At 48.9% G+C, this 20,728-nt stretch overlaps 1 protein-coding gene and 1 pseudogene across 2 annotated transcripts in view; both read right to left on the bottom strand.

The window, feature by feature from the left end:
• The window catches only part of SVOP (SV2 related protein), a gene marked incomplete at both ends in the record, with an annotated part of 83,377 nt that overhangs the window by 10,018 nt on the left and 52,631 nt on the right, over positions 1–20,728 (bottom strand). The window contains 4 exons of the mRNA XM_079717346.1: positions 3,005–3,081; positions 15,138–15,211; positions 17,991–18,119; positions 19,980–20,105. Of these exons, the coding sequence (XP_079573472.1) occupies positions 3,005–3,081; positions 15,138–15,211; positions 17,991–18,119; positions 19,980–20,105 (406 nt within the window). The remainder of the gene's footprint in view (positions 1–3,004; positions 3,082–15,137; positions 15,212–17,990; positions 18,120–19,979; positions 20,106–20,728) is intronic.
• On the bottom strand, positions 12,129–14,031 carry LOC307061852 (guanine nucleotide-binding protein subunit alpha-12-like; annotated as a pseudogene). The gene is made up of 2 exons: positions 12,836–14,031; positions 12,129–12,458 (listed from the first exon to the last, which is right to left on the bottom strand). The product of its transcript is annotated as a guanine nucleotide-binding protein subunit alpha-12-like (transcript).

Genomic DNA, 20,728 nt, shown 5'->3' with positions numbered 1-20,728 from the left:
CTGGCTGCTCTGGTCCTCCACTGCACCTTATATATCCCCATGACTAATTTCCTCACCCCTTTCGAGTCTTTCTTTAAATCTCACCTTCTCACTGAAGCCATCCTGACCACCGCACTTAAAACCCTGACTTGCCCACGGCCCCTTACTCTGCTCCACACTCCTGACCTCCCTTACCTTGCTTTATCTTTTCCCCCCCATATCATTTGTTAGGAAACAAAGACTCTGAAATGGGCAAAATGTCCTGTCTTGTGAACCCTTATAGGTTATCTCAGCTTTCATGATCTTTAAGCTCTTTTACAACTTCACATTATAGAATACCAGTGCAAATGATTCCTGTCCATAAAAATGCAAGTGGTGTCTGGTGGTGATGCAATTGATTATTGCCGTATGCACACTGCCAATTTTTGCCTCTAAGTGTAAATCCATTTCAGCTTTTCTGATTGCCTATATACATGTGTGTTTTGAATTCTCCTTTGAACCAACTGTAACCTCTTACTGGTGTTAGCAGACAATTCCCCATGGGTCTCTCATGTTCTCTGCCTGTTTTATAAGCAGAGGCACTGACTGCCTTTGTTCTGGACTATCTTTTCAAGGATTTTAGTTTAGCAAACAGCCTTGAAAGATAGAGAGGATCTCCCTTTGGTGCAAAGGGCAGGTTTACTTATGGCCTTCAAAGATAGAGCATCTTTCTGCAGAACAAAGAGCTGGCAGGCTTATCATCTGGTATAAAAGATCTGGGTGCCCTAAGTTCAGGGTTCCTCTCATAACACAATCCACTGCTCCTTCCCTATCACTTTCCCACCCAGGTGTAAGAGTGAGCTTTTAACACGGGGTGGCAAACGACCGCCTGCAGGTCAAATCTGGTCCCCTGCCTGTTTCTTTTTTTTTTTTTTTTGCGGTACACGGGCCTCTCACTGCCGTGGCCTCTCCCGTTGCGGAGCACAGGCTCCGGACGCGCAGGCTCAGCGGCCATGGCTCACGGGCCCAGCCGCTCCGCGGCACGTGGGATCCTCCCAGACCGGGGCACAAACCCGCGTCCCCTGCATCGGCAGGCGGACTCTCAACCACTGCGCCACGAGGGAAGCCCCCCCTGCCTGTTTCTGCCTGGCCAGCAGGCTAAGAATGGTTTTTACATTTTTTTAATGATTTTTAAAATCAAAAGAAGAATAACATTTCATGACATAAAAATGATACGAAATTCAAATTTGTGGTTGTAAAAAAGATTTCCTCGGTGGGTGGGAAGTCCCTGGCGGTCCAGTGGTTAGGACTCCGCGCTCTCACTGCCGAGGGCCCGGGTTCGATCCCTGGCAGGGGAACTAAGATCCCACAAGCCGTGCTGCGTAGCCAAAATTTAAAAAAAAAAGGTTTCCTTGGAACACAAGCAAGGCTTGCTTGTTTACATATTATCCATCGCTGCTTTTCTGCTACAATGGCAGAGCCGTTTGGCCCACAGAGCCTAAAATATTTACTATCTGGCTGTTTATAGAAAAACTCTGCCAACCCTTCCTCTATAACATCCCAATGGATCCCCTGCTTTGCTTAAGCAGGTCCACTGTTACGGTGAAACCAAGCAGGAGGCTGTGGGGCAAATCCTGGGTACGAATCCTTTCCATGTCTCCCGTTTCTCGCTTGTAGGAAATAGGCTTCATTCAAGCCTCCTAGACCTTCCCTGAGTTCCAAAGGGCAGGTTCAAACAGTTGCTAATCAGGGAAGGGAGGGGATGCAGAGAAAGGGGCAGAGCTGTCAAGAAACAACAGTGCAGCCTTGGGGCCGAGTCCTGGTTCCTCCTCAAGGAATATACATAACAGTATCTTTGAGTTCTTCTGCAGGAACTAAGGCCCTCACCCAGGTTGAGGATGGTAACTTCAGGCTGAGCACAAGATTCCTGGAACATCACCCTGTTTCCTCTTCACCAACCAATCAGAAGAAAGTCACATACCCTGCGGCCGTCCCCCCCACCAAATCCTGCCTCTAAAAACTTCTCTCCCCGCCAAACCATCGGGGAGTTCAGGGTTTTTGAGCACAAGTCACCCATCCTCCTTGCTCAGCCCTGCCATAAACCTTTCTCTGCTCCAAACTACGACGGTTTCAGTTTGTTTGGCCTCACTGTGTGTCAGGCACACGAACTTGTGTTCGGCCACAGAGGCAAAGGATTTAGGCTCAATCAATACCAAACCCCGAATTTATAATTGAACTGCTTCTCAGGGCGGTTAAGGCTCTCCCACACCTCCCAGCGAGATGTGATTCCGCTGTATTATTAAATCCTTATACCAATAAACAAAACTATTAACTCAGATTACAGAGGCTTCATATGAAAAAGATAATTGGACAAATCCTGCCAACAGGCAAGAACTTGATCCCTTTATCCCCCATCCCGGGTTCAATGCTAGGAATCTAATATTCCCTTAAAGACAGATTGGTTTGAAGTCCAGACATCTGTATATAGACTTTGCTCTTTATTCATTCCTTTTGTCCAGTGCTTCCCACCTCCAGCTCTACAACAGAATCACCTAGGGAGCTTTTCAAACCCACTCATGCCTGGGCCCTACCCCCAAAGCCGCTGATTAAATTGGTCTGGGCATTGTTTAAATGGCACTGCCTTTGTTGAAAAGCTCCCCCAGGTGATTCTGTTGTGTGGCCAGGATCGAGCTCCAACCTGATTCTCAGACTTGATGCACACGCAGAGGATGGCTACACAGGGTCACAGCCATAAAACTCAGGGCTGTACCTCATGGACCTCTTTAGGGGACATAAGATGTGATTCTGCTCTAATGTCAGGTCTACCATGACAAGAAGGTCCAGGTTTCTACAGAGCGTCTTGGAAACCACAACCCAGCTGTTTCGTGCTCAGATTTTGCAGAAACTTTCTCCCTGGAGTTTGTGCAAGGCCAGGCCCTGTGAGGGCAGAAGCTGGGCTGGGGTGTGTGTGTATGACCTCGTGTGTTGGAAGTGGGGAGGGGCGGGAGGGGACAGGGTTCACTGCTAAAGGGCTGTTGATACTCACTGCTGCAGACATCTCCTGCCTGGAAGAGCTCAGTGGTGAGCAGGACTAATCCATAGTAAGAGAATGCATTGGAAAACCTGCCAGGAAGGAAGCAAGAAAGGTAAGGAAATGATGGGAGAAATGCAGGTCCCCATTCCCTAACCCCTCGGGAAGGACTTGCAGCTTTAGCAGCAGAGACTAGGCTTTGGGCTCAGGCCACACTGGGCCTTTGCGGGGCTTTCCTGGACTGCTTGAGCAGGAAGATGGCGGGTACATAGCAAAATGATGCAATAAAGGGAAGTGATCCTGTGTCCTTTGAAAGATCAAGAACTGAATTCTATCACAGATAAAGCTACCTCCAAGGCTGTTCAGTCAACTGGCAAAAGGAGGGGAAAAAAATGGGGGAAGCAAAATTTGGTAGAAAACAGTCATTTTGACAGATGCCAACAGATGTCAGGGCTTCTGGGTTGAGTTGAATAGGGAGGGGGAGGGAGATATATTTAATAATACAGGTAGCCCCTAGTTTTTCAAAAGTTTACTTTACTGCACTTCACTTTTATGAAAGACCTACATTAGTACCTGGTTTTGCTCGCCAGAAGAAATCCGAAGAGGATTTTCACTTTTACGAAAAAAGGGAAAAGCGAAAATAGCATCCAGCGCTTATTTTATAGAGGCAGCACTTGCCCCAAGCAGCGAGAGTAGCGCCACCAAGCTCCTTTCCCGGGAACTACACTCGGTACGTCAGCATCAAGCTGCCATTAGCTTTTTTTTTTTTCCAATTTATTTTATTGAAGTATAACTGATTTACAATGTTGTGTTAATTTCAGCTGTACAGAAAAGTGATTCAGTTATACCTATATATACATTCTTTTTCAGATGCAAGCTGCCATTAGCTTTGAACTGTGTCTATGAGCATCTGTGCTTTACCTCCATTTATTTTGTTTCTTTTATTAGCAAGACATGTCCTCAGGTAATTACTTCTCTTTATGCCACTTCAGCTTAGGAAAGCTTTCATTGGAACACTCTACTTTTGAATAGCAGGGGGAAAACTGTATGCAGAACTGGGCTCTAGCTTTGCCCCCGCATTCCTGAGAGCTAAATCAACTCACTAAGCATTTATTAAACACCTGCTGTGTGCCCAGTCAAATGCGGAATCTGCAGACTTGATGAGCATTTCAGATCAGAATGACGCAGTTAACTAATTCCCGACTGTCCTTGGAACCAGAATACTAAAGTCTGTAGGGTCGGAATATTCTCATCCTGTGGTATAGTTATGTGGGAGCTCAGTCATAGTCAGAAGCCGATGATTACTTTCCTTGAGTTACAACATATGCTCGCAAATGTGATTTCTATAGTATTCTAAAATTAGTCTCTAATTAATTGCTTAGTATTTAAGTAGTGTCAGCCCAACAGAATCACATGCACTCAAAGATAGATACTCTCAATTCTGTTTCCCCACCTTTTAAAATATCCTGCCAGCTCCATACTTGTACTGGGCACACAGCAGGTGTTTAATAAAGGCTTGGTGAGTTGATTCAGCTCTCAGGAATGTGGGGGGCAGAGGTGGAGCCCCGTGCTTTGTATTATCAAAGCTTTCCCCTCCTCTTCCCTGCAGTTGACCTCTGAGGACACTCCCCTGCTAATTAGCACCTCTGCTCAAAGGTGAATAGGAAAAGTGAGAACTGTTGAAAACAGGACATATAGCCTCAACCGGGGTAATTTTGTGCACTGTTAATGCTGTAGAAATTACAGCATTAATGGTAGAAAGAATTGAAAGAAGGGCTGAAATTTGACTAGCTGTGGACTATAAGTTAATTACTCACTACAAATGCCCTCCAGCCAATGCCAAGGTTGTTATTTAAGAAGAAGTGGAACAAGAACTGAAAGTTCTAAGAATGCTCATGTTGACCAAATCAGTGGCTCCCAAAATATTGGCCCTGTGCTGCTGGTGGTACCCAAGGCAATATGAATGGAGAGGGGGATGGATACAGCAAAAGTTTTACATATTTTTTGTGAAAAGAAAAGATTCCTTTAAGTTTCCTTTCAATTCTTTAATTGTATCTCAGTCTTACTTACAGGCTAACGAGTCCCTAACACCTCCCCTCTCTGTCTTTTTTTTTTTTTTTTTGTAATTTAAGGCAAATTTTAACAGATTTATAAAAGTCGTATATACAAAATACATTTAAACTAACCCCCGTAGCTATACAATACACTTTTTACACTGCATCATGTATCTCTTAACCTGGAACACAGCATCCGTAAACCGAGGCCTGTTCCCCACTGTCGGTGCCATTATGGGGGCGGGTATGGAGCTGCAGCGACACCCCAGGGGCGGTGCCAGTAACCCGGCACTCGGCTGTTGCCCTTGAATTTCCTTTCTGAGTGTAGACACCCCAGAAGAGCTCAGAGCTCCGTTTCTGCAGCAGCCGCCGCCGCCTCTGATCGCCCCTGCAGCCCTGCCCCCTCTGCGGGGTCCCCCATGTGCTACAGGGGCCACAGCACAGCACAGCAGAGGACGTGGCAGAGAGGAGGGGGCTGAGCACACAGCACTGAACTTCCTGGCTGCAGTGGTGTCAACAGAGAATAACGTGCCTGCCAGTTTTAGCTGGTTCGATTGGAGTGAAGGGAAAGACACTTGGAATGTTTTTCCATTTGCATAACAGGTCAAAAGGTAACGCTTTAAGATCCTAGAGATGGGCAGACTCAATAGAGATTTATTTTAAATTTCTCGATAAACAGGCTTGTTGGAGAATCTAACAGTTAAGATGATGGGGAGAAAGTTTCACAGGCTGCCCGTGAGCCCTCCTGGGATGGGCCTCGTCCCGGGCTTCCACAGACTCCGCAGCGAGAGCTCTGGCCACCTGTTCGCAGGTGAACCTGGAACAGGTGCCCGGGCTCATCCAGAAAGCTTGGGTGAGGAGGGAAGCCATGGAGAACTGGCTTTGTTAGCCCGACTGTCAGATCAAGGCTGGTTCCATGTTTGTGATCTGAGTTCCAGAGTGTCCTAGGTGACAGTGCTCTCTGCCCACCGTGGGCACCGACCTTTTTTGAGGGCAGCTTGACAGGCGGTGGTGGGGAGACCTCCAGCGTTACCCCGAGGCTGCGGGAGGCTTCCGGGGGGAAGGAGGGGGTGGGCCCCCAGGGCAGAGGGTTCACCTGCACGGACACGTGGCGGCTCCGTGAGATGCCTTAAAGCGCCCAGGCTGCCACGGCGGCACACCGGGCCTGTCACCACTCAGGGTGGGCGCGCATCACAAAATGGGGCCTCCCGGAACCCCATTCTCAGTTCCTTCCCGACTGGAGAAATTCTGAAGTCAGCTGAAAAGCTGAGCCCCTGGACCAGCACCAGGAAGCACCAGAACCCAGAGCTGAGCGCCTGTTTCCCACGACTCACAAGGGTCATGCTCTCAGCTGCCCCTATATTGGACTTCCCTCGGCCGGACTCTGGGCCAGCCTCACCAGGTGGGATGCACGGTCCACGCCTCCCCGGTCACCAGAGCGGTCTGGCTCTGCAAGCTGCCGGGAAATTCGGTCCCGCGGGAAACCTCCACCTTGACTGTGAATAGCTGGGGTTATGTTCATTTGGGGGAATTAATCAGCTTCTGAAAGCACAAAATAAAGTGGATTCAGTGTTAATAAAAAGGCGCCTGAGTGACAAGCCTGGAACAGACGGACCAGGACGACTGGGACCCCGTGCGGCTCAGCCCTGTCTACACTCTGCTGGCTGTGCAATCAGAGTGCCGGCCGCTTGCCCGCCCAGGAGGAAACTCGGGCTGGTCCAGGAACACCCAGTAGCTGCTCTAGTGTTTCACTGTGGTTTGTGTTACACACACACACACACAAAAGAAAACCACCAGAATAAAAACACTACCTTCATAACCAGATCAGAAGCGGAGAACCCAATTTCCAGGGGGAGCCAGGTGTGCGCTTCTCTGTGAAGCGAGCCACAGGGCTGCGTTTACGGCAACAGATGCAAAGTCTTCGGGTCCCTGTAATAAGAACCTCACAGTGACGTGCCAAGGTCATTGCTGGATTGGAGGAGGACGAGGGAGTCACCACAGGTCAGGACGGGACACAAAAGCAGTTCCCTCCTGTTCTCAGCTCCTCCACACCCTAACTGCCGGCTTCCGGGGAGGGCCCTGCTGCCTACCAGTACTGTGTTTTGGGGCAGGAATCTCATGGTCTATTTCTGAGTTCCACCCTATTTCCTACCCCTTGCTATACTCAGACGCCGATTCCCAGGAACATCCATCCTGCCAGGATGTCTGAGAACTCACTCAGGCCGGCAACATCGCGCTCCTTCCTGCTGTGACCTGGGGCGGGAGCCTCGCGTAGGAAGTTCCCACGTTGAGTAGCGCTCCACTCTCCTAGGGGCTCACGACCACCGTCAGGGTCAGCAGAACCCCTGCAGGTGTGCGGTCCACACCGGGGAGCCGCTCTGGGTATGAAGCATCCCATGTCATCCAGCGAGAGGCAGGCATTGGGGGTGCTTCGGGCAGGTAGCAACCTGTTGTGCTTTTTTTTTTTTTGCAATACGTGGGCCTCTCACTGTTGTGGCCTCTCCCGTTGCGGAGCATAGGCTCCGGACGCGCAGGCTTAGCGGTCATGACTCTCGGGCCCAGCTGCTCCGCGGCATTTGGGATCCTCCCGGACCGGGGCACGAACTCGCGTCCCCTGCATCGGCAGGCGGACTCCCAACCACTGCGCCACCAGGGAAGCCTAACCTGTTGTGTTTTGAAGTAAGTTTCCACCTGAAGAGATGCCAACATGGTGTGGAAACCAAAGCCACCTATTTCGATATGCCATCCTGAGCACCAGTGGACACCCAGCCTCTAAGTTCTAGCGGGTTCTGGAAGGCGAGATCTGGCAGGAGGGCAAGGGCCCACACGAGCAGCTGGGCCTTGCGTGACCTGAAGTCCTCCTCCAGCAGAAGGTAGGAACCAGACACCGACAGTAGGACTGAGGAGGCGGAGTGGCCCTTCCACGCCCCACGGGCTCCACTCCACCCGCGGCGAGTCTCACCACTTCCCTGAACTCAGCGCGTACCACGTGCCACCTGCCGTTAAGGGCCATTGACACAGCAAGTGCCGGCCTCTGAGCCGCCTTAACCAAGCAGCTCCTTCCTCTTGGGATCCGCCACCACCCTCTTCAGGGCCCAGGAGGTGCTTCACAAATGCAGTCAGTAAAAGCAGCCCCTGCTCGGTGGGGGGCTGAGCTCTCAGCCCTCCCAGCTGCAGGCCCAGCACCAACCTTGGCACCAGGGCCTGTGCCTGGAATGCCGAGTCTGTGAAATGCAGGAATACCACATGCAAGGCCCACCTCTGCCTAGGGCTGTCAGGCAGACTTTAAAAGGGCTTTTGTCTTCTTCAAACAGAGCTCCCTAAATTTCCAGGCATCACTGAAGAATGAGATTGCTGAGTACATTTGATGTACCTTATGGAGAAGGTGGCGTCAAAAGGCCCGAAAGGACCACCCGACACACAGTCGAAAGCTTAGCGGGAACTTCTGCTCTTCACTTAAACCGCAACAGAAAACCCAGCATCACTTTCTTCCTGAGGCAGGTCGCAGGTCACAGTGAGGGGAGGATTCGGGGGCCGTTACGCTGTGGACCACAACTCCAGCAGCCTGGAGGGAGTCCTCCATGGTCCTCTGCTTCATGGCTCCTGAGCCCGGCTGCACAGCAACCACCCAGGAAACCAAGAGTGCATCCATGTGATGCCTGTACTGCACGGCCTCTGAGTGGCTCAGCCCAGGGCTTTGCAAAGCCCCTCAGGTGATCAGACTGCAGCGCCAGAGCTGAGCATCATGATCTAGTCCAACTTTTACAAATGGGGAAACTGGAACCCAAAGAGCTTGGCCCTCAGCCACGTGGATAATGACGAGTGCACGTTTCTCTGGGGTGAAGGTGCGCTTCTGCCTTCACCACTGTGGGCAGTTTAGGGACCCACACGTGGACGCACACGCCTACTCGGGCAGTGGCCACTGGACAATACGTATGTGCCTTTTCTACATGAGAATCCTGAGCTCCATGAGCTCTGTCGACTGGGAATCGTTCACACTTTGCGTCAGTGGTTTCTTCGTTTTGTGACGGGGAAAGTCACCATGGGGCTGCATAGAAAGAGTTCCCACCCTTCCCTTCCCTTGGGCTTCCTCCAGCCTCCGGTCTCTAGACATGTCCACGTCCATCACCAGGTCCTCTCCTTGGGCTCCCAGGTCTCAGGGCAGCAGGATCCCTCCCTCACACACACACGTGTCTTTACATGTATTTGCCGCTGTTCCTTGTCCTGAAGTCGTGTTCCAGAGGCATCCACTCAGCACAGTGTTGGTGACAGCGCTCCTGTGTCCCATGTGGAAATAAAAACTGTGATCGACAAGTAATGAACCTTCAAGGAACATTAGGGTTTGAGTTATCCAACTGCTCTGAATTTTGGGGACTGAAAAATTAATGTTGGCTTCGAATGCTGAGTTGATATTTTCTGTTAAGCAAAGGAAAACTAAGGATTTATCTTAATAAACATCCAGAAACTGAAGGTGGTCAGATAATCAAACCAGCCCCTCCTGCCAATGCTAAAATGCTGTGCAAAGTGTAAGCGGTGAGCAATTCACCCCGACTGCTCTCATCCTAACGGTGCCTTTACTCACAATACCAAGTTAGTGTCTGTTCCCAGGATGCCCAAGTTAGCCAGTCATAACTAGTAATCTTGTTTCAAGATTATTTCCTGATCTTGGAGTTGAAATAAACTGACTCATTTTTATCAAAGAAGTAAAAAAATTGCAAGAATAAGGATTCTAGAGATCTCTATAAATTACAAAGCTACAACCCAATATCTTTGAAACAATTTCTCTACAAACTGAAGGGTTAAAAAATATTTCAGTAAAAAAACATACATGTGTCCTTATGTGAGGAAAATATCTTAGTTTGAGGAAGTTTATTGTTACACTTTTGTAATAATAGATGAGGCACAACTATCTCCTGCTTCTCTAACATCTCAATAAAAAAAAAGACAATAATCGAGGGTAACAGTGAAATTAAAATAAAATAGAAAAGCCTAAGGTTTTGAAGAGAAAAGTGACTATAATCTATGTGTAGAAAGGCTGTAAATGGTCTCAGTTGACCTTGCAAAGACCCATCTTCTTCTCGGATGCCGACCAATCACGGAATTGAGGGCCGGGAGCCTTGTAGGACTAAGTCGTCCACTCAGCTCGCCGTGAAGAGAGGGGAGCTCGGCCGCAGCGGGGAGAGCGGGTCAGTTCTTGGCCGGGCAGGGCCCACCCCCTCGGGCTGTCCCCACTGCTTCCCAGTCCGCTCGGCTTCCCTGTCTATACCAACTCGCTTTCGCCTCTGAAAGCAAACCAGCAACCTCGTCAGAAGGTTTAAAGGACAAATGGCGCTTGCCAACCGCGCTGACCCCGACTCGCCAGCAAGCCTCAGGCACCTCCACCCGCTACGCTGACCGCGAGGGCCGCCGCCGCCGCCGCCTCCTCCGCCAGGGCCACGGGGAGTGTTTCCAGGCTGGTGAGGAAGCACGTGGGTCCCAACACACGTGTGAGGCCTGGAGCCCGGCGGGCGAGGAGCGCTCTTGCCCCAGGACAGGGTCCTCTGAGCAGTGACAGCGGGGTCTCGGGCCGCCCTGACACAGCCCATTGAGAATGTTCTTTTTCCTTTAAACCTCGGTCATCAGCCCCGATCCCGGGGCACATCCCTTCAGTTTATGAAGAGCCATAGGAAGCAGTACAAAAACAGCAGCTTTTCTCCAACCAAAAAAGAGAGCCGAACCCCCAGCAAACATCCACAGGAAGCTTTGAGCGCCCAGAGAGACAGGATTTCATGTTGTCTCCTCATTAAAACCCTGTGATAACAAGGCTGACTCAGAAGCAGTTTTTTTCCTCCCTTGCCTTCTGGGTCAGCATCTGCCACAAGATCCCTGTTTATCTGCTGGGTGAAGGCGAGCGAGCCACTCACCAGGGACACAGGACCGGGAACAGTGTGGCCTGGGGATGGGGCCCAGGGACGGTTACTAAACCACAGGAACATTCTGGTGCCACTGACAGAGGAAGCTTTTTTCTCTTTTAAATGCTAGGCAGAGTCCTCAACACGCCAGACACTCTTGAGTAGAGTAATACACAGCGGGGACCAGTTTGGAATGCAATGTATTTTTAAACACAGTGAAAGACAGCTGGACAGAGTAACCGGACAAGTTAACTGCGTGCAAGATTGACCAGCTCGCGTCAACATTCACAGCCTCTGCAGTTTCACTCACAGGAGATCACGTCCGACAGTTTTCCTGCGACATGTGTATGTTAGTAGAAGCGAGAGACCTTGATGAGAACCTCGATTCTCGGCCGGCCACCGGAAGGCAGCACGGAGCCGGGCGGTGTTAACGAAGGCTCTGCTGGCAATGCCGCCAGCTCTGGAAAGCCCCTGAGCGGAAAGGAGCTCTCCGCTTCCTCCAAAGAAGGAAAGGCTCCCTGCAGCGGACTGCAGGTGTCTCTTGGAAACAACTCCTCTGCAAGGCCAGTTGGTTTAAGTCTTTGCCGAGGGGCGGGCAAGGGGCGGGGAGGGTGGGCACAGAGGCAGCAGGCACTGCCCTGTGCAGAGGGGAGGGGGCCGTTCATGGCAGCGTCCGTGTGCACACCTTCCACCCCGTGTCCTGTCGTGTCGTGGGGTGATCTGACAGGGTGGGAAGAAAGCGCAGGTTGTGGGGACATTAAGTCCACACCGCCAGCTCTCACTCCCACCCTCTCATCTAACAGCCGGGACCAACTGGCACAAGAGACTTAAAAGGCAACACGCTCCCCTGGGGAGGTGGCGGGGACAGCCCGCGATTCACCTCCTTTCACCTCCAAAAACCTCCACCAGGCAATGCTCCTCAGCAAGCACTCACGAATTAGAGAGAAAAGCCATCTGCAAAGACGTCGGGTTTTGTGTTTCTGTCATTAAAGACAGAGCATGCGTGCACACACACGCAGTCCTCAATTACATTGTGTCAGAGAAGGAAAATAGTTGCTGTAAAAAGAAAGGAATCTGTGTTATTAGGCATTACACATGAATACCAAAGTGATCGCTGGGGTTTTCAGTAGTTTCACTAGTCCCCAGGATTCAGTAGCTAACATCAAAGTGTCACGTCCTTTGGCCTAGAGCGCAGCCATGTGGTGGGCCTCACAGCATCCCTGAGCCAGGTGTTGAGGGCACGGATTCGGGAAACCCGCTCCGGGACACTGGGGAGATCTGGCCTGTGGCCGGCCAGGCTGCTCAAGGACCACAAGAGTGAGGGGCATCCTCTTTCATTGCAACATAATGTTCTTTCAGGTTCTCTTGCAGGATGGTGTCCTTCACAGCGTGAAACACAAAGCGGATGTTCTCCGTGTCTATAGCAGTGGTGAGGCGGATTGCTGCGATTCCATCTCTTCTGGTTGAAATACTGGACCAGGTAGCACTGGACGTCCTCCAGCCTGTGGGGGTTGCCCTTGAAGTCTGGGAAGTGCTTCTTCTTCTTTCTTTTTTTTTAATATAAATTTATTTATTTTATTTATTTATTTTTGGCTGCATTGCATCTTCAGTTGCTGTGCGCGGGCTTTCGCTAGTTGCGGCGAGCGGGGGCTACTCTTTGTTGCAGTGCGCGGGCTTCATCATCCCGGTGGCGTCTCTTGTTGCGGAGCACGGGCTCTAGGCGCGGGGGCTTCAGTAGTTGTGGCATGCGGGCTCAGCAGTTGTGGCTCCTGGGCTCTAGAGCACAGACTCACGTTGTGGCGCTCGGGCTTAGTTGCTCCGCCGCATGTGGGATCTCCCCGGACCGGGGCTCGAACCCGTGTCCCCTGCATTGGCAGATTGGCAGACAGATTCTTAACCACTGTGCCACCAGGGAAGCCCTGGGAAGTGCTTCTTGATGCTGATGGTCTTCACTTTGTCCACCAGGAGGTCCATCTTGTTGAGGGGCAGGATGATGGAGACGTTGAAGAAGAGCTTGTTGTTAACGATGGTCTCAAAGGTGTTCATGGGCTCCACCAGGCGGTTGGTGCACCTGTCCTCCATGAGGACCTGGTCGTACTCACTGGACGAGACCATGAACAGGATCAAGGTGATCCCATCAAAGCACTGGAACCACTTCTGGCGCTGAGACCACTGGCCACCCACATCCACCATCTTGAAAGGGATTTTTTTTTAATGACAAAGTCATGCTCCATGATGCCCTTGGTGGCCTTCCTTGCCAGCAGGATGTCCTGCTTGCTAGGGAAAGTAATTCAGCTGGCCAATCGAATCCAAGTTATCCAGGAAGTACTTCACTGATTCACCCAGCTGAAACTCCCTCCGCCGGCTGAAAGCTTCCCTGATGCCAGAATCCCTCCAGAGCGCGGTCAGAGCAGGTACATAACAGCTGAAAGGTGGCAGACTCCACGGGCAGCCCTGCTTTGTTCTCAAAGGCCATAAGGAACATCCCCTGCTTCTCATTTTCAGAATACTGCCAAGGAACACCAAGCCTGTCTCGTGCATCAACCAGAACCCTTGAGCCCTTGAGGATGTTGTTGAAGATGGTGTCGCGGAACTCCAGAAGCACACACTCTGGTTGAACTCGCGGCCGTGGATGATGCGCATCTGCTTGAAGAAGGTGGACTTGCCGCTCTGGCGGGGCCCAGCAGCGGGATCCTGACGAGGCACCGCATGGCGCGCAGCTTGTGGTCCAGCCCCGCGTAGATGTCCCGGCTGCGCCTGCGCTGCCGCGCCTTGCGCTCCGCATCGCCGGCGGCGTCGGCCTCGGGCGGCAGCAGGTAACGGCTGAGGGTCCGCACCGCACCGGACATGGCTGCTGAGGCCATGGACCCCGCGGCGGGCGAGGTGGCAGCCGGCCACTCCCTCAGGCCGCGTCCGCTGCCGCCGTCCCGAGGTCCCTCTGTCTGGCTCTTAAATACAGTGGTTCTGTCCCCTGGCAAACCATCAATCTAGCTACTGTTTTTTTTTTTTTTTTTTGGCTGTGTTGGGTCTTCGTTGCTGTGCGCGGGCTTTCTCTAGTTGCGGCGAGCGGGAGCTATTCTTCCTTGCGTTGTGCAGGCTTCTCATTGCGGTGGCTTCTCTTGTTGCGGAGCACGGTCTCTAGGTGCACGGGCTTCAGTAGTTGTGGCACGCGGGCTCAGTAGTTGTGGCTCACGGGCTTAGTTGCTCCGCAGCATGTGGGATCTTCCTGGACCAGGGATCGAACCCGTGTCCCCTGCACTGGCAGGCGGATTCTTAACCACTGCTCCCTCAGGAAAGTCGCAATCTAGCTACTTTTTACTGTATGGTCACTTCTTGGTATCCGTGCGGAATGGGTTCCAGCACCCCCTGTGGATACCAAAATCCTTGGATGCTCAAGTCCCTCATATAAAATGGCATAGTATTTGCATATAACCTACACAATCCTCCCATATAGTTTAAATCATCTCTAGATTACTTATAATACCGAATACAGTGTAAGTGCTATGTGAATAGTTGCTGGTGCACAGCAAATTCAAGTTTTGCTTTTGAGAACTTCCTGGAATTTTTTTTTTTTCCATCTGTGGTTTGGTTGAAGCCGTGAACATGGAACCCGAGGCTAGCGAGGGCCACTTTTTTATCTTTAAAAGTGACTTCTGGGGGAGGGATGGACTGCGAGTTTGGGGTTAGTACACGCAAATTATGACATATAGAATAGATGGACAACCAGGTCCTACTGTGTAATACAGGGAACTATATTCAATGTCCTGGGATAAACCATAATGGAAAAGAATATGAAAAAGAATGTATATATATGTATAACTGAGTCACTTTGCTGTATGGCAGAAATTAACACAACATTGTAAATCAACTATACTTCAATAAGAATTAATTAATTAAAGTGACTTCTGTCTATGGCCTGCAATTAAAGTTTTTCCTTAAAGCAGGTATACAGAGTTTCCTTTTAAAAGACATTTATCTGAGAAAAAGCAAGTCAAATTTTTAAAAAGGCTAAGAAAAGAATAGTATAGAAAATAATTTTTAAAAGGCTAAGAAAATAATAATAACAGGATAACACAGAAGTCAGGAAAGTGATGCTCAGTTTTGCAAATGTTGCTCAAGATGGAAGAGTTCTCTGTCCTCCAAGTTAAAACCCAAAACAGGGCACAGAGGAGGGGGACCCGAGAATCAACAAACAGCTCTTACCATATAAACCACAGCAGCAAGGTTGTCCATCTAAAATGGGGTGTGAAGAGGTCCCTCATTTTTCCTCGGTCTTCCTGTTTCAAGACAAAGAATACCATTTACTCTCCTCCCCTGCAATGTGCGGGCACAGGTTGGTAGCCTGAGACCAGTGGACACCCGAGGCTGGGAGGGAGGTTTCTGGTGGGCAGGACACTCAGGTTCCAAGAACCTGGGACTCATATCCACGGCACTCAGCCCCGCAGCCCAGGGAGGCCTCCAGCCAGGACTCAGCGATGTCCAGAGGTGGAGACATTCCACACCCCACCCCAACCTGGAATCCTGGAGCCGGGAAGCAGGCTCCTCAGGCTTGGCCCCTCTGAGGCCTCTCTGGCGATCCCATGGACCAAGGAGCAAACCAGTCCAAGATGCCTCCTGCCATTTCACACCCTCCCCACCCAAAGCCAGCTCTAGGTCAAGGTGACAGAAATTAATGTGCTGAAAATCAATTCACCAAAAGCCAACTTGCCAAAAGACCCAATTAGGTAAATGACTCACTTGCCAATTTTATATAATTTACTAATTTATCAAATTTTTGCTTTACAATGTTCTATTTTAAAACATATATTCTGTGGGGGGGGGAGGGATAAATTGGGAGATTGGGATTGACATATACACACTACTATATATAAAATAGATAACTAATAAGAACCTACTATATAGCACAGGGAACTCTATTCAATACTCTGTAATGGCCTATATGGGAAAAGAATCTAAAAAATAGTATATATATGTATATGTATAACTGATTCAGTTTGCTGTACACCTGAAACTAACACAACGTTGTAAATCCATTATACTCCAATAAAAATTTTTTTAAAAAGCATCAACAAGAAAAATAATTTAACAAATATATTCATAGAATCTATATTCTATGGATTATCTTCTTAGATTTATTTAATGAACATATTATTCTTAGCAGTTTGAGAAGTGCTCACTTATTTAAACATGCTAAAAGTTTTTTTTAAAAAGCTTATGGATTATAGGTGGTTTAATCTACCCATGAATATTGTCTTTGTGAATAAAAATATTTTGTAATATATTCTTGAATAAAAAGACAATACTCATTAATATGCTTATTGAATATATTTGAGCATGTTTATATTTATTGACTATATTTTAGAATAGATTCATTCATTAATATACTTAAGAATGAATTCATTAATATAGTTATTGAGGAATATATTATATGTATTAATATAAACACAGGAAAAATATATTCCTATGTGTCAATATATGTATTAGTATATACATAGGAAAAATCTATCCCTATTTACTAAATATATTCAAAAAGAATAATCCTTAAAACACGTTTTTGGTAAACTGATGCATTGGCAAGAAAAATTGGCTTTTGGAGAATTGGTCTGCTTTCTGGAAAATCCTTCTCTTCTCTTTTTGGTGATGGGGGATTCACCACCTTCTTGGAGCCTTCCTGGACCTGAGAGAACTCTCTCTCTGGGCCTGGCTGCTCCTGGCTGCATCAGCTATGCACCTGCCCCAGTGACCTCCATTAAAAAAAAAAAAAAAAAACAGGCCCCGCCGCTGGGCACCCTGGAACACAGAGAGGCCCCTGCGGCAGCAGCTCCTTTCCAAAGAGAAGCCCACAACTGGAGCATCCAGCCTTGCCACTGTCACTTTGCAACACACATTTGAAATCACTGTATGCTTTCTCCATCCAGAGCATCTTCCCACAGGAGGGATGGGGGAGAATGCAGTCCCTCCCCGAAGGCTACTAAGTGAGCTTCCTGCACCCCAGACTCTCTGGGATGCCCCCTACCCCAACCCTGTGCTTCCCAAAGCAAAGTTGGGGTATGTCTCCTGGTTTCTATGTTGTCAGACCCTGCCTAGCACTTCCTCTCAATCTGGTGAAATTCCATTCAGTTCTTTTTGCCTAATATAGAAACAATCAGAAAAATGATATTATTTTTTAAAAAATAGGGCTTCCCCAGTGGCGCAGTGGTTAAGAATCCTCCTGCCAATGCAGGAGACATGGGTTCAAGCCCTGGTCTGGGAAGATCCCACATGCTGCGGAGCAACTAAGCCCGTGCGCCACAACTACTGAGCCTGCATGCCACAACTACGGAAGCCTGCAGGCCTAGAGCCTGTGCTCCGCAGCAAGAGAAGCCACCGCAATGAGAAGCCCGCGCATCACAACGAAGAGTAGCCTCCGCTCGCCACAACTAAAGAAAGCCCGCTGCAGCAACAAAGACCCAATGCAGCCAAAAATAAATAAATAAATAAATGTATAAATAATAATAATAATAATTTCCTTGTAGGGTCTGTTGTTTGCTTAAGGGTATTTGTGATGTTTCTCTAAGCCACGTGCTTGATTCTTGAGGGCAGGGACTGCAGCCTTTAATCTGGCTCCCTTCTCCCCACTTGCACCTGCAGTAAGTGCTCATCAATTTGTAGTGTGGTGGATTCCCTGATGGTGTTGCCTGGGGAATGATGCACCATCTATTAAGGATGTCTACACAGGGGCGGTTTGGTGTCTTGGATCTAAGTCTATCGTGGCAATTTCTAATGTGATTTTATTGTCAAGCCTTTGCCGATCAATCACATATGCTAATCAGACTTCATGGGTGCTGAAAGATGAAGCTGAGGCAGGAGTAGTTACGGGACCCATTATGGGACATTATATTACATTTCTCTAATCACTTCTCCAGGTGGTACTTTTAGGACTTGGCAGTGAAAATACACAGACTGAAGTTGCCAAATTCCCTTTGCAGATCCTGCCCACTGCACCCCTCACCCACTCACATACACATGCTCCCAGCACGTGCAGCAACATGCACAGTCAGTCCGCCAGGCACTGACCTGTCTGGAAATGATGAGTTTTCCCAGAGGCATGGGGGCTCCGTTTTCTGTGGCTATCCTCTTTAAGGTGGCGATGGCCTTTTCCTGGTTTCCGGACAGCACATCATACCTTGCGCTCTCTGGCAGCCACTATGAGGACAGGAGACCAAGATGTGGCCAGTTAGGGCAGAACAGAATGCTCGGTCACAGTCATACACTCTCATGTGTGTGTGGAGTCTTTAAGGCTGGAGGCTCTGGGGCCAGAAGCTTGGCTTCAAATCCTGGCACTGCCATTGATTATAATAGCTCTGTGACCTTGAGCAATAACTTGACCTCTCTGTGCCTCCATTTCCTCATCCATAAAATGGGGATAATAATAGATCCTCCCTCTTAGGGTTGTTGAGAGGATTAAATGGGATAATCCAAACAAAGTGCTTAGCATAGTGCCCGGAATGGGTTAATATATCTGTTCCTGTTGCCGTTGCTATTACTGTAATTTGGTGCTGCTGAGTTGCAGGTGACAGCTGAACTAAATTAGGACTGCCACCAAAAAAGAAAAACAGTCCACCACTCTCACCATCATCATCATTATCCCTATCTCTCAAGAAACTACACCTCACCTGTGTTTAGCATCGTCTTGCAAACTCAGTCTAAGAGACAGAAAGAAATCAGAAAGACCTTTAGGCCTACTAGAGTCCCAACCCCAAGTGACTAGATAGAGATCTCTCCATAAAACAAAGCAACAGCAATCTGTGAAATGAGAGAGTATGAGACTTGGAGTCAGAAGATTTGGTTCAAATGAGTTCTGTTGTTTATTTGCTGTGTGTCTTTTGACAAGTCAGTCAACCTTTCTGGTTCTCAGTTTCCTCATCAGTAAAATGAGAATATATCAGAGATTGCTAGCATCCAGTAAAATTCATGCTTCCCTTTCCATAGCATAGAGTTGTCCTTGGATATGGCTGCCCAGCCAGAAACTATATTTCCCAGCACCTCTTGCATCTAGGCATGGCCATGTGACATGCTTTCACCAATGGCACGAGAGCAGAATATTCCTGGCCAAATTATTTAAGTATACATCTCTACCTGCCCTTCTTCAGTCTACATGTAGAAGATTCCAAAGCCCTAGACAGTGGCAGAGCTACAAGCTGGAAGGAACCCTGGGCCCAGAATCACACCTGTCAAATAGAAGCACCCATTCTGCACTGTTCTGTGAATGGGAAATAAACTCCTATTGTGTTAAGTTACTGAATGTGTAGGCTTTATTTGTTACAGCAGCTGGTATCATCCTAACTAGTATAGGGGTTCATCATAGTCCTACGTCCTGTGGTTATTGGGAGGAATAAATATGATAATGCATATAAAGAGCCTGGCATAGGGCCTGCTACACTGTTATGCTAAGTAATTATTAATACCTATTGTCATTACCAGTAATTATTATGTTATTTATCATAGATGAGACCTACCTCCCTACAGGCTTATTTTGGGGCCCACTGGCTGTAAAGCATTTCATGGATGTGGTCTTCACAGGAAATGATAAACGTGTGGTCTGATCTCGCTGTGTGTGTGGGGTAGTTTATGCAGAGATGAGACAGTGGGATCATTTGAGCCCCTGGACCCAGCCATGCCTGAAGCCAGATATTTAATATTCTATCATATGTCTCTTTCACTCAAGCCAGTTTGAACTGGGTTTTGTCACTTGCAACTTAAGAATCCCAACTATTCCAAATACATTCACCTTAAGTGTAGCTCTTGTAGTGCAGGGAGAGGGAGCAAGGTATCCCCCATCCCCTTGATATCTCCCTCAAGAATATCCCAGCAGCGTCTGCCTGGAGGAAACCCAACACCCCATACTGGGCCCACCCCAGGCCCTGTTCCTTTGTCTCATTTCCTGATTAAAAGAAATAACCTTAAAAGTGGCTTTGGTACCCTCCTCCACACCCTCCCCACCAAAATATAATGAATGGCAGGAGACCAAGTAACAAAGGCTGAGATGTCTTAAAGGATACCTACAAAACACAGAACAGCAAAGAGGAGGAGTGGGACAGCCGAGAGGATGAGCAGCCAACGCCAGCCCAGGCTGGGCATCACAAACACAGCCAGGACAACCTCGAACACTGTCCCGATGGCCCAGAACACCTGGCATGGGAGAATGGGGGTCAGTAATGGGGCAGCATTGGTCAACACAGTGAGCAATTTCAGGATCATTGTAGACAACATTATCCATGCTGCTAAGGGGGTCCTTGGGGGTCAGGAAAGTCAGAATGGCCATCACTTTTCCTGTGGTTCATATGGTTGGGCCAGGGCCTCCATGTTATCTATCTCCTGAGACTACCATCCACACTGTATGATATTTGCATGGTGCCCACTGGAGTGTGCAATGTGGCAGCTCTGGTTAAGGAGATCAATATGATCAATATTGTGTGAGGCCAGTAGAGTAGTGGACACATTGGTTTTTGTCTACTCACATCCATTTCCTTTGCCCAATAGTGCCCCGGTATCCTTTATCAGAATTGTCTCTCCCCCGTGGGGCTGAATATCTTCTGTCTGTTTCTCTGAATCACATTCCATCCTTTTCCACCTTGCTCTTTGTATGGACTGCATCCACAGTCCCCCTGTCCTCTGGCTTCACATTGGGTGCAGCCAATGGGGAGCCACACAGGAGATGGGGAGGAAAGAGGGATTCGGGTGCTTATTCCTCTGGCTCCTTCTCTGCAGGGTGGTCATCAGCTGGTTGCATCCCTTAGCTGAAGGTCACAGCT

Source organism: Hyperoodon ampullatus (assembly GCF_949752795.1).
Source record: "Hyperoodon ampullatus genome assembly, chromosome: 13".
NCBI classification, from domain to species: Eukaryota; Metazoa; Chordata; class Mammalia; order Artiodactyla; family Ziphiidae; genus Hyperoodon; species Hyperoodon ampullatus.
Note: the sequence above shows the minus strand (reverse complement) of the source record. Positions and strands in the feature narration are given on the sequence as shown.